Source organism: Echeneis naucrates, chromosome 1 (genome assembly GCF_900963305.1).
Source record: "Echeneis naucrates chromosome 1, fEcheNa1.1, whole genome shotgun sequence".
Lineage (NCBI taxonomy): Eukaryota > Metazoa > Chordata > Actinopteri > Carangiformes > Echeneidae > Echeneis > Echeneis naucrates.
Genome location: NC_042511.1, coordinates 18,742,596 through 18,755,527, shown reverse-complemented (window position 1 = coordinate 18,755,527; position 12,932 = coordinate 18,742,596). Strand labels below are relative to the sequence as shown.

Sequence of the window (12,932 nt, the reverse complement as noted above, 5' to 3'; positions counted from 1 at the left end):
TTAATTAAAGAAACTTTTTTTCCTTTGTGTTTGTGATCGGACATCCACGGATAGGCGTTAAATCTGGAGAATCTGCTTCAGCACCAGCCTTCTGGTGTCCAGAGGAATGGCTGATGTAAACCAGAGCAAAAGTGTGTCATCACTCGACATGTTTTGATGGCTTTCATAGAACAAGGGTCATACATGCTATGTTTGGCCTCCCAGCTGGTGCAGCCTTTTTTAGTCCTCCGTGTCCTTTGCTGTGTGGTTAATGAACGCCGGTCATTTTGCTGATCTGTCTGCCAGGCCAGAGGCTCAAAAATACGCTCAGAGGCAACATCTGTTGATGGCTGCCACTGATCCTGTTAAACTAATCCTTGCCCTATGTAGGAGAATGACAAAAAGCACCCAACTTGACTGCCCTCTAACTAACAACATCAGTGGCTTTTCTTTTCTTTTATTTGCTGACCAGACCAAGGTGTATAACACCACAGCTTTCTCTCCTTCCTGCAACAAATTGGGCCATTTTTAATCTGTAGTTGTGAACTTTGACTGCTTAACAACACCCTGGCTCATATCACCAACTCGGCAACTACTACTTTCTTCCTATTTGATTACACAGCCTAATAAAGTGGAATGAGTCTATCGATGTCAACTCCAGTTAAAAGATTTTTCTCTTACCTTTGCCTGTGAATCCAGTTTGTACAGCATTACAGGCTGAACCCAGAGGAAATAAAGTTGTTCCTCTGGGATAGCCCTGAAAGTTTATTAATGTGAATTGTAATGATGATATGATGAATGATATTGCAGCTTCATTTTCAATATGAATTTCATATATAAAGAAATATAAGTCAAACTTTTCTTCTTCAATTTTATTACGCGCTAAATTGTTTTCACCTTATTTCCAACATTTATTAAAGCCAAGGCTGTACAATTCAGCAGAAACATGCAGTTTCATTATGTTCTCAAGCTTAAACACATTATAGGGCTCCAAAGGCGCCATGTGGTGAAATGTTTACAGCAGTTTACAGTCGTGGCTAAAAGTTTTGAGAATGACACAAATATTAAATTTTCACAGGGTCTGCTGCTTCAAGGTTTTTAGGTGTTTTTGTCAGATATTTCTATACTGAAATATAATTACAAGCATTTCATAAGTATCAAAACCTTTTATTGGCAATTACACTTACACTACAGTTCATGCAACAAGTCAATATTTGCAATGTTGATCCTTCTTTTTCAAGACCTCTTCCTTGCATGCTGTCAATCAACATCTGGACCAAATCCTGACTGATGGCGGTCCATTCTTGCATAATCAATGCTTGGAGTTTGTCAGAATTTGTGGGTTTTTGTTTGTCCACTCGCCTCTTGAAGGATTGACCACAAGTTCTCAGTGGGATTAAGATCTGGGGAGTTTCCTGGCCATGGACCCAAAATCTTGATAATCCGATAGATGGTTGACTGAGGTGCAATCTTACTAGCTGCTATAAACTTTCTTGTTAGGCCCTTTTTATGCAATGCAATGATGACTGCACGTGTTTCCTTGCAGGTTATCATGGTTAACAGAAGAGGAACAATGATGTCAAGCACCATTCTCCTTTTAAAGTGTTCACTCTGTTATTCTAACTCAGACAGTCTCATGACAGATTGATCTCCAGCCTTGTCCTCATCAACACCCACACCTGTATTAATGGAGAAATCATTGAAATTATGTTAGCTGGTCCTTTCGTGGCAGGGCTGAAATGCAGTAGAAATGTTTTTTTGGGGATAAAGTAAATTTTCAAGGCAAAGAGGGACTTTGCAATTAATTGCAGTTGAGCTGATCACTCTTCATAACATTCTGGAGTATGTGCAAATTGCCATTAGAAAAACTGAAGCAGCAAACTTTGTGAAAATCAATATTTGTGTCATTCTCAAAACCTTTGGCCACAACTGTATGTGCAATACACCAGTCAGTAGGCTCATCCAAATAGTTTATGCTCCAAATATGGTGACGAGTGAGACAGTGAAAAACATGTTTCACAGAATATTCAGAGAAATGTAGATAAATATATTTAATAATAGACAAAACCAGGAAATTTAACATAATTTCATCACAATTAAGTTGAACAATGGGATAGAAAGTTTTCATTTAATTGAAAAACACTTCACCTTAATGCAACCTCTCACATTCTTTGAAAGGGTACAATTTTCAGTCCAGACATAATTTGTTCTTATTTTGCCCAATTAACCATTTTGTCACCAAATTAAACTAAAATCAACTGAGTAGTGGAACCGCGCTAAAGTAGTCTATGAAATAGCAGCTCTTCCTCAGAAGCCCTCTCTTCTTATCTCTCTAACACACATTCGTGCACAAACACATGGCCTTCCTCTTCCACCACAGTGATAATTGCGTTTTCTGATTGCACTGTATTATGACAGAATTAATGAAGCTTTTAATGAGTTACAGTTACAGTTAATTAGTAACACTTGGTTGAGAACCCGCAATTCAGACATGCTCAGCAGCAAGCTGCAGTCAGTGCAGTCAGATAAGCAGGGCAAAGCTCCAGCTGACTGAGACTGAACACAGAGTGTTAGTGAAGCTGTACAGATCCCACAACTACCACATCTGTGTACACACTCAAAATGCCACCATCCATTGTATATGAAGTGCAGGGCTGCTCTTTACCGAGGCACTAATCATAAGCAACTATTTTGGGGCTGTAATTGTTTCTGCTTTAGTTTCCAGGGAAAATAATATTTGCCAAGGTAATTTTTGTTGGCTTTTCGCCAGGGTACATATCAGCGCTGCATTTCGAAACCAGAAACATCTCAGCTTTTCTCAGTGATTAAAGGTGAAACTCATTTGTACAGTCATACAGAAATGATTTAATATCAATGTGCACAATAAAACTTCCAGAAGAGTCAACGCTGTGCCATGTGAAAACAAAACCAAAAAAAAGTTATATATAATCTGGTTAGCTGAAAATGGCTTCTCTATTATCATTAGTCATTGATAATAACACTGTCACACAAAGAGAAGCATATAAACACCCTATATGAATGAGGCATTATGCTTCTTATTGCTATATTGTGGAATAAATCGATCATTTACAGCCAAGGGGTTGTGGAAGTCAAGAAGCGGTTGGATTAAGTGCTTTGTCATCCTGATCTGGTACAAGAAGTCTGCCAGGGTGCTGCACTGATCTGTCTCTTCCTCTTTCAATCCCCCCTGAACAGCTGTGTGCCAGCCTGGCTGTAAGCACGGCAACTGCGTGGGACCCAATAAGTGCAAGTGCCAACCCGGCTTCACCGGCAAGACCTGCAATCAAGGTGAGCTTGTAGCTAGAACCTGTTGACACAATGAAGAAACAGTTGTTGCTTTGCAGTAGTGTGTGACTTTGTTAGATGTGTCATTCTACATTGAAATTCTGCACCACAAAGAAAGATGAAAGATTATATGATCCTTCCGAGCACACAGGCCTGCAGACATGCACTTTTTTTACATGAAGGAGAACCCCAGCCCTGAGCGATTGGAAGGGTGATAATTTCTTACTGTGGCCACCCATATACTGCTCAACACCAGAGTATTAAAGTTGCCACTTAAAAATCTAGCAGAAGCTTCTTTTCCCAGCAGCCAACAGGAGTGAGACGCTTTAATCACAAATAGTGGAGGAGAAGGAGAGCGAGCTGATTCAGCTCTAATGGAAATGAGTGGTGAGGGGATGTTGAATGATCCCAAGAGTGCATCCTCTGCTATGAAGATAGCATCTCAATTACTGACCTGAGATAACTTGGCACGGCTTAGTGCAACCAGTGCTATTGCAATGCTGCGTGTGTGTCTGGGTCTGAATGCGTTTTCATCAGTGTCAGATTGGACATGTTGAAAAGCGTTAAAGCGTCCAGGTTAGCTGTAAGTTCACGTGCTTCCAAGCAACTTGAGTGTGCTTGTGGAATTCACGCCCCAAGACAGGAATAGGATAGTGTGTAATTAAAAACAAGACGGGGGTAGGAAAGGAAGGAAGGGAGGGGGAGGGGAGAGGGTGTTGAAATCCTTTCCAGAATGTACCAAGTGACTCATCCTGCATTTTGTGGCTATCGGTGGCTCCTGTCTGCCCAGCCAGACGGCCCAGGTTTGTTTTAATCTGCAGTAAAGAGGAGAGTAAGAAAGATCCAGGTCCCATCTCCAACTACAATGCTTCTTACTGCCAGCCATTTAGACTAAAAAAGGGATTCCATCTTTCAAGATGAAGCTGATCTTTGGAAGTGTCCTTCAAGCTGCCTGCTTTATGATTTTAACCAATCTGAATATTTTCATCATTAAATTAATGACTCGGCTTTCAAGAGTAATAACCATTACTTTAAGACTCCCATAGTTAAAAAAAAAAAAAGTGTTAGGGTTAGGGTTAAAATTTATTGCTGATAAGGACTGTATCTGTCACACAAATAGCTACTGAGAGATGAATACGCTCTCGCTGCACAAGTAAACTCATATTGAGATAACCTGTTTAACAATTTGGCAGCACACTTCCCCCTGCTCAGCCAATCATTTTAATAAGATGATTATTCCGTGCAGGTGCATTTAATAGCATGTAGTTGACCTGCTGTTATTTAGTTATTAAAAGATTTTTGCTGGAAGTAAAATATCTCAGACACGAGAGGTTCTAGTATCCGACTCCCTGTCTGTCAGCCTGCTGTATAATTAATGTAACCACTCCAGGTATCGTTGTCTAGCACTGTCCCTGATTATGTTTTTGTACGTCTATATAGAATATTATGTAACAATATCTAGACCTTTCACTGCTTCATTTTGGTTGGGCAATATCACTGTTTCTGAAAATTTTTATTCTTCACTCCACTAATCTTCTCATGGATTTAATCCAGTCTAGCTGTAGACAGATACTTTAGAGATGTTGGTGCAGAAACTTATATCTCTCTCTCTCTCTTTGTAACTGTTTGCCTTCCTGACTTTGCGCCACAAACCCTCAAACGGCTGCAAGTATTTAAACTATTGCATGCATGTCATCATCATAGTGTGTATTTTTCCTCACCTGTCATCTAATTACTCATCTTTTTTCTTTTATGGCAAGGCCATTAAAAGGTCATAGGTCAAAGTCATATTCAGCCTTGACCTGTGCGGTAAAATCAAGACAGAGCTGAAATCATCCTTACCCTTCCATCTTTCAGTGGCGATTTTAGTGATCGCAGATGATTAAAATAAAGACGAGTTAACAATTAAATTGTCACCAAGGTTATTGCCAGCAAGCAATAATGACAGCACAGGTCTTCCTTTAACATGTGCAAAGTCCCACAGGCATTAATCTCAGATCCCATCTAATGATAATGCAGAAATGTGGTCTCTGGGGACATGCTCCAGCAAAAAGCTGCCCTTCCTCCCACTTTCGTATAATACACTTCAGCACTAGACAGTCTAACCCTAACCCACCACACAGTCTAAAAATAAACAAAATACAACAAAATTACAAAATAAACCTCCCAAGCTTTATTTAGACTTTTTTGTTTCCTTTCATTCTGCATGTCTGCTTTCTATATTAGCATAGCTTGTGAGGAGATTTAGTTCTCTGCAGGAATTCTCAGTTGTGACGGATCTATCATATATATTTCGAATGTGACTCATCATAATTTCATAACATCATAATTACCATAATACATGCTGGAATAGAGGCACCCTCGAGATGACTCGTCAGTGTAAAACTTATTTGTATTTAACAACTAAAAGCTCTTATTCCAAAGCCAACCAATTGTGCCTGTTTGTCTACATGTTTTTCAGCCCTGGGCAGAGTTGACAAGTATGTGGTGGGGCTGCATGACTTCTCTCTTTAAATTGCTGCATCCCTCAATAGAGAAGTACTTGAATGTTTTGAAGCATGGAGAATAGGCAGAATAGGCTGTATCATCTTGCTGTCACTTAACAATAGGTATTGTTTACTCGCAGCCAGAGGAAAGGTTCCTGGATGTATGGATGGATAGACGGAAAAGGGAGTGTCTGAAATCCTTGTTTGTAGTTGCCTTTTTAAACAGTAGCTCCCATCTACCTTTGGACCTCCTGTTATAAAGTGAGAAGGGATCGTCTGAATCCATGAGATACTGTAATTCTCTGAGATCCTGTTTCACCCTTCGTGACAAGAAAGGAATGCAAAAGAACAGAAAGGGCAATAAAAGGAGTGCAAATAACCTGATCACGGCTTGTCCCATGTGCCCCTCTAATTTCATCTGATGCTCATGTCCAATTCCCACAAGCGTAATCCTCTTTGATGCATAATGTTCCTCTTTATTTTGCAGGAATGTGGTGTGGTCAGAGGTGTGCTAATCCTTTGCTTGGTGTTTTTCATTCTCATCACATCTCTCTCTCTCTCTCTCTCTCTCTCTCTCTCTCTCTCTCTGTCTTTCTCCCTGTACTTCTAACTTACACTTCCCCCTTTACTATTTTATCTCAATCAAATCCTCAACACCCCCTTCCCCCCAATTCCCTCTAATCCAATTCCTTTTGTCTAAAGAAGAAGAGCTGGACTATTTAACCCCACCAGTGTGGGCCAGTCACCACCCTATCTTTCTTCCTACGGACCATCATCGAGCCAGAGTTGTGATGGAGGGTGAGATACGTCGATCGACCCCCACCAACCCCTCAGCATCTTCTCCTCTCCAGCCAAGGCTTAGTAGAATGCATGGTGCGCCGCTGTGCAGACTGAGGAGCGAATGTCACTCTCAATTATTTCCTCACTGCTTTCTAGCAGAAGAGGCAACACCCAAGAACTGCTTTCAGTAGAAATGCAAGCATGAATGCCAACCATGTCACAGTCTTTACCACTCAGCTGTACATCTGGGGCTCTTTCTTTCACCCCCAGAAAAAAAAAGGAAAAAAGTGTCTCACAACCAGAGAGCAATGCAACGATTTGCACTTTATTGCTCTGTCCTCTTCCTTCTCATTTTCCTCTCCAGCTCCTGGAAGCCTTTGAAACCATCATCAACATCAAAATCAAAGCAAATCAGATTTATTTGTATTGCACCAAATCATAACAAAGTTACATCAAGGCACTTTACATATAGAGCAGGTCTAGACCAAACTCTTTATAAAATTATTTAAAGAGACCCAACAGATCCCCCGATGAGCAAGCACTTGGCGACAGTGGCAAGGAAAAACTTCCTTAAAGAGGCAGAATCCTCGAACAGAACCAGGCTCAGGGGGGGCGGCCATCTGCCTCGACTGGTTGGGTGGGACATGGACATAGCACTCGTGGCTCCTCCAATACCACTGGAGCTCTAAACACTATTATCTTCTTTTAGAGACAAACATATCCACAAGAGCAGTGGTCCCCAACCCCCTGGTGTTTTGAACCGGGTTGCACAGAGAGAATAAATAAATTACATTATTTATGTTTTATTTATTATCTGAATTTGAACTATGTTTTATTTTGAAAAATAGCCGGATTCTCTCCGTTACATCCATCTATGACTCACTCTTGACGGATGTCAAGACGTCTCAGTCACATGATACGTTACCGCTAAAATTAAACCCACAAGGTAGCGAAATTATTAAAAAAGGAAAGTTTCTTTGTGAAGGGGAAAAGGCCCAGTGAGGAGACAGAAGAAGAGCCTGTGACCTCCATGAAAAAGAAAGCTGCATTTAGGTTCGGGGTTAGGAGGCAGGGGCGGGGTTTTAAGCCGATTGTATCATTTTATTTTGTTGCATTTATCCGCCATGCCTTAAAGGCTGGTCTGTGGAAATATTGTCTGACTTTAAACCGGTCCGTGGCACAGAAAAGGTTGGGGACCGCTGCATGAGAGCGAAACCCACTAATCTCTATGTCAATGATAGATGCATGTCAGGAATATATCAAAGCATACCTCAGTCAAGCTGACCCAATAAATCACTCCACTTTGCATCACTTCAGATGTGTCTTAGCAGTTCATTTACTATACAGTGAACACCCCAGAAGGGGCTCTCCACCTCTGCTATCGTGCAGGCTTCTGCAGTCCTGGGGCCATGTTGAAACTATTAGCTGGTGGTCATATCTGTTATCTCTCTGTTTTTCCACCCTCTCTCTGTGCTCTCAATTTTTGTGTCCTCTTTCTTCCCCATCTGTTGTGTTTGTTTGTTTCTTCCAACACAGAGGAGGCCCTGACTGTTGTCTGGCATGTGCTCATGCTCACGGAGCTGCCTCTGTCCGAGAATGTGACCATTTCAATAATCCCTCATTTACAAGTTTAAGATGTTTTTCAGTCCTGTTTCCATCCCATGTAGACAATGTGAAAGTAGCCAGCACTGCTGTGGTTTCCCCCAAATGCACCAATAAGATTGCCAGTTGTTAATTGTGAAAATCAGGGAAGAAAATATGTGTGAGCGAGGGTGTTCTGGCCATCTTGTAGGACAACTGTGGATAGGCTTGTTAAAACAAACTGATCTGACCCTTCGGCCACAAGAAAAGGATAAATAATTTTGATCAAAATAAAGTAAGAAGAATTAATATAAGTTCAGAAATCAGTTTCAGAAATCAGTTACCTTTATGTGTATGCTACGTTCACAGGCAACAGGCAGGTTGCGTGTGTGTGTGTGTGTGTGCGCACAGTGCTATTTCAGGATTAATTTTGCACGACATTGCACGTGTGTTACCATCTACTTGGAAATCTTCTTTTAGCAAATGTAAATGCTAATAGGAAATTGTGTAGGTTCACCTTGACACAAACACAGTGCCAGTTTGTACTGGTACTTGCACAAAGTTTCATGAAAGTCTGGCCTTGTGCAATCATTTAATCCTTTTTAAATTCACTGATCCAGCGGATAAAAAAAGGTGGATATAGATAAAGTAAAATCTTACCCAAGAGTGGTCATCTTATAATAAATGCATTCAAGAACTGATATTTTTACCAGATGAATTTCTAAGCCCAATGACACCACGTCATTTATTCAGCCAACTTGGTTTAGTTGAGAAATGGGGGCTCCCATAAATAGAAAGTGCGCTCAAACTGGGCATCTGCTCCATCATTCATCCATATTAATCTGTGGTATCTGTTAAATGTATTAGCTCTGTGGCATTAAAAGAATGTACCCTGCAAATGTCCATGGTGCTAAACATGTCTGCCATTTACACTGTAGTCGGCAGAGATGAAAATGACCTCCCATGTGCTGTACAGTGAAATGCAATCTATTTGTGATGATTCTACTGCATTCCAGCAGCAGTTGGTAATGCCCCCAATTTAGGTTATTTATATTTCTTCATCATTGCAGTGAGATGGATCCCTGTGTAGTCTCAAGTTGGATTTTTACCTTTTGGGTCTGGTGCTCCCAGACCCCCCGTGGTCCCCCCCCCGGGCCCATAATGAGGGCCCGGGGGGGGGACCACAATTACTGTGATGATTACACATCGCAGCTCGGCACTGTACTACAAAAGTAGAAGCAGGATTACTGCAAAGTATTATTAAGAGTACAAGTAAATATACAATTTTAAACTTTTCCAGGATGTGTTCTTTTAAAAATGGCTGTGACCGAGAGTTTTGGTCATGGAAGAAGCTCATCTTGTCATTATAAGTAGTCATAACATGCCTCAACAGCCTGTCCCTCTTCAGTTCAGTGATACGCTGCAAGAAACGATACACCATTTTCTTTATGAGGAAAATTAATCTTACGAATTGCTTTAGGAGTAAAAAAAAAAAGGTTGAAAGCAAAGTGTGTCTCTGTGTCAGAGTAACATTGCTCCAGGACACACTCCATAATCTCTCCCTTTCTCAAGGCAATAGGACTTGAATCGAATCTGTCCATACACATTATTGACTTTAGCATAACCATATGTACAAATATACTACAAAGATTCTCAGTTATATTAATGAAAGTAATCATTTACATTCCACAGCATGATGAATACTCTGTTAGGAGGAATGTGTCTGGTATGGTAGGTGTTGTTGTTTTTTTTTATTATTATTATTATTATAGTCTTTGCCAGAGAAGCACAAGTGTAGCTGCTGGTTTTAATGACAGCTCTTTTATATTTTTCAGCCAGCGAGCCATCATGCACAGTAACAGAGCCCTTGTGTCTTACATGCACAGATGGAAAGCATCCGTTTGTTTCAATGCTATAAGTAAGAAGCTTTTTCTGTCAGAAAGGGTCTCCAAAATAGCTGCTGTGGGAGAAACCAAACTCTTTTTAAGAGATTGAATACTGAATACTGTTCCTGCATTTTTATTTATTTATTTAGATAAAAACGACAAAAATGCCTCATAAATCTTTCTCCCAATTATCGTAAAGGGTCCATAAAGCCTTTTTTTGTTAATGGGTGTGCATGCTGTGAAATTTGCTGCGGTTACTTTCAGTTCAGTAGAAAGAAATAAACAGATTCATTCAGGCATGAAAACATTTCTCATGACTGACACTTCGAGTTTTTCTGGCAGGAAGGACAAAGTGTAGCTAATAATGTTTAATGGCGGCTCTGTTCTACTCAGGAGTGTCAGTGAGGTAACATGCACAGCCCTATGGGGTTGTGCACCTGAAGAATCGGAGAGGAGCTCAGACATTGTTAATGTTATCATCTTTTCTTGCCTTTGCTGCAGTTGTTAATGTAGTGAAACGTAAATGTATGACTTTATTTGTTTAACCCAGCTCCTATAAACCCCTCTCATGGAGGACTTTATCTCTTTGACTTGTGGCTGGGAGCACACAAGTGTAACCAATAATGATACAACGGCTCAGCTCTGTTAAAGAGTGTCTCAGCAGTAAGGCGGCACCCACAGTGCCATATGCCTGAGACAAAAAAAAAAAAAAAATAGGATGCAGACATTAATAATGTTATTAGTTACACCTGTGTTTGACTAGCCAAGTGTCTGCTGTGATACCGGTATAACGGTAAAATTTGCATAAGCATCTGACAGGAATTGAGCTCAGAACATATTCCTGTCTCCCTGGAGCCCTCCCTGTTTCCTGCTTCCAGCATCATCTTCTAAAAAGCACTTTATTGCTTTATTGACTGCTAACTAACTCCTTTTTAAAGTGGAAAAAAAAAAAAATATGCGTATCAATCAACGAATGCTGGGTGGTTGGGCTACATCATTATGAAGCTGTCATGACTCAGGGTGATAATGGCGTCTTTTATTGTCAGGTTGACAGTTGACACTGGCTTCCTGTTAATCATCAACGAGGGGAGCTGTGGGCCTGTCAGAACATGGCAACACCCGAGTCAACCCCTCCTAAACACAAACATAAAAATACCTTTAACACAAACATAAATGGGTTGGTTGAGCTTCAACATTGACCTCTTCACCTTTGCCCTCTGATTAATTTCCGCTCTGTTTGGGCCTCTCTCTCTCTCTCTCTCTCTCTCTCTCTCTCTATCTGCAGACCTGAATGAGTGCGGGCTGAAGCCGAGGCCTTGTAAACACAGGTGCATGAACACATACGGGAGTTACAAGTGCTACTGCCTGAATGGCTACATGCTGATGCCTGACGGGAGCTGTGGAAGTGAGTGTGTCTCTCTGATACACACACACTCGTCTTTATGATTGTACATACGGTTTGTATTGTTGCCTGAATTGTGGATATTTTTGGTCCTGATCCATTTTTCCTCTTCTTTTCTTTCCTTTCCAAATCTCCTCTCTTTCATTTTCAAAATTTCTTCTCTCCTCGGCTTTGTAGCAGTTCGGTGTGCTACTGTGAAGCTTCTCTTCTCTTCACTGCATATATGATAATCTGATTTCCTGCATGGGGCAGTGCTCATGACATGCACAATCCATTAGGAAATACATTTTACCCGCTCATATGAATCTGTCCGACAGCTGCCTCACAACCCTCTGATGGACTGTTTTGATTAAAGTCCAATGCTGAGCTTCTTCGTTGTATCAGCTCTACAGTCTGGAGAACCCCTGTGAAGAATCCAAAGATAGCTAAAATAAAAAAATAAGTAAGAAACATTAGCTTTAGATCGTCAAGATAAGGTACAGAGTTTACTGGCTTACTGGCAGAATAGGGAGTTGATGTCTGCCCAAGTCCCATCGGTAACTATATTCTGCTCTTTTTTTTTATTTGTTTGTTTTTTATTTATTTATTTGTTTGCTTTTCTGAAGGGATTGCATGACTCAATGAAATAATTGTTGCTTTTTTTTAAATCAGACGATAAATACATTTTCTCTTTCTTCGAGTCTGAAATGCCCGCCATTATGATCTCTAACCATTCTAGGTGTTGTGTGATGATCGCAGGATAGAGTTACACACCACGCTACTCTTCTGTGCTCCCCTGCCACTGCTTTGATCAATAGATCACTGTAGCATTTAATCAGCCTGTCCTGTCTCAGTCATCAAACTGTACTCCAGGGTGCCTGCGGCTGCTGAAGTAGCAGCAGCAGCATAAGCCTCACTTAATTTCCTTTTTAGGGTCCAAAGTTATCAAGAGAGACTGAACAAAATCTGTTCCATTACATGATTATTTTAGGTTGGCCAGAATGGCTCAGCAACAGGTTTACTCTATACTTTGATAGGATGGAGATGGATTATGAGGCTTCAACTGTAGGAAAGGATATAAGTTGAAGGGGAAAGATTGCATGGGCAGGGTTTGAGCGCAGAGTGGCTGCACTGCACAGGGATCCAAGAATGAGTGTGTGCTCTTCTGCTGCCAGCACCCCTGGGTCAACCGGACTAATATCAGAAAAGGCAGCCAAGTGACTCTCACTGGCTGGAGGATAACGTGCGAGTGTTTATATTAGAGAGAAAGCAAGTGTGAGTGGGAGTGGGAGTGAGAGCAGAATGAACTCAGGGCACCAGCATGCATCAATGTGTTTTGTCTTTCACCTGTGTCCATCAGATGCTCGCACTTGTGGCATGGCCAACTGCCAGTATGGCTGTGAGGTGCTGAAAGGAGAGGTCCGGTGTCAGTGTCCGTCACCAGGGCTACAGCTGGCTCCAGATGGAAGAACCTGTGTGGGTGCGTCACAGTCTTTATATATCTCCGCAGGCCTGAAAACTGAGCTTTCATAT

At 41.1% G+C, this 12,932-nt stretch overlaps 1 protein-coding gene across 9 annotated transcripts in view; it reads left to right on the top strand.

Annotated features, from left to right (window-relative positions):
- npnta (nephronectin a) overlaps nucleotides 1–12,932 on the top strand; it is a 42,350-nt gene that overhangs the window by 13,191 nt on the left and 16,227 nt on the right. For 2 of the 9 annotated variants that reach the window (XM_029497003.1, XM_029495509.1), the window contains 4 exons: nucleotides 3,196–3,288; nucleotides 6,474–6,569; nucleotides 11,304–11,423; nucleotides 12,760–12,879. In XM_029497003.1, the coding sequence (XP_029352863.1) occupies nucleotides 3,196–3,288; nucleotides 6,474–6,569; nucleotides 11,304–11,423; nucleotides 12,760–12,879 (429 nt within the window). The remainder of the gene's footprint in view (nucleotides 1–3,195; nucleotides 3,289–6,473; nucleotides 6,570–11,303; nucleotides 11,424–12,759; nucleotides 12,880–12,932) is intronic. The other 7 variants (XM_029497271.1, XM_029497254.1, XM_029497284.1 and 4 more) reach the window with 5 other exon arrangements.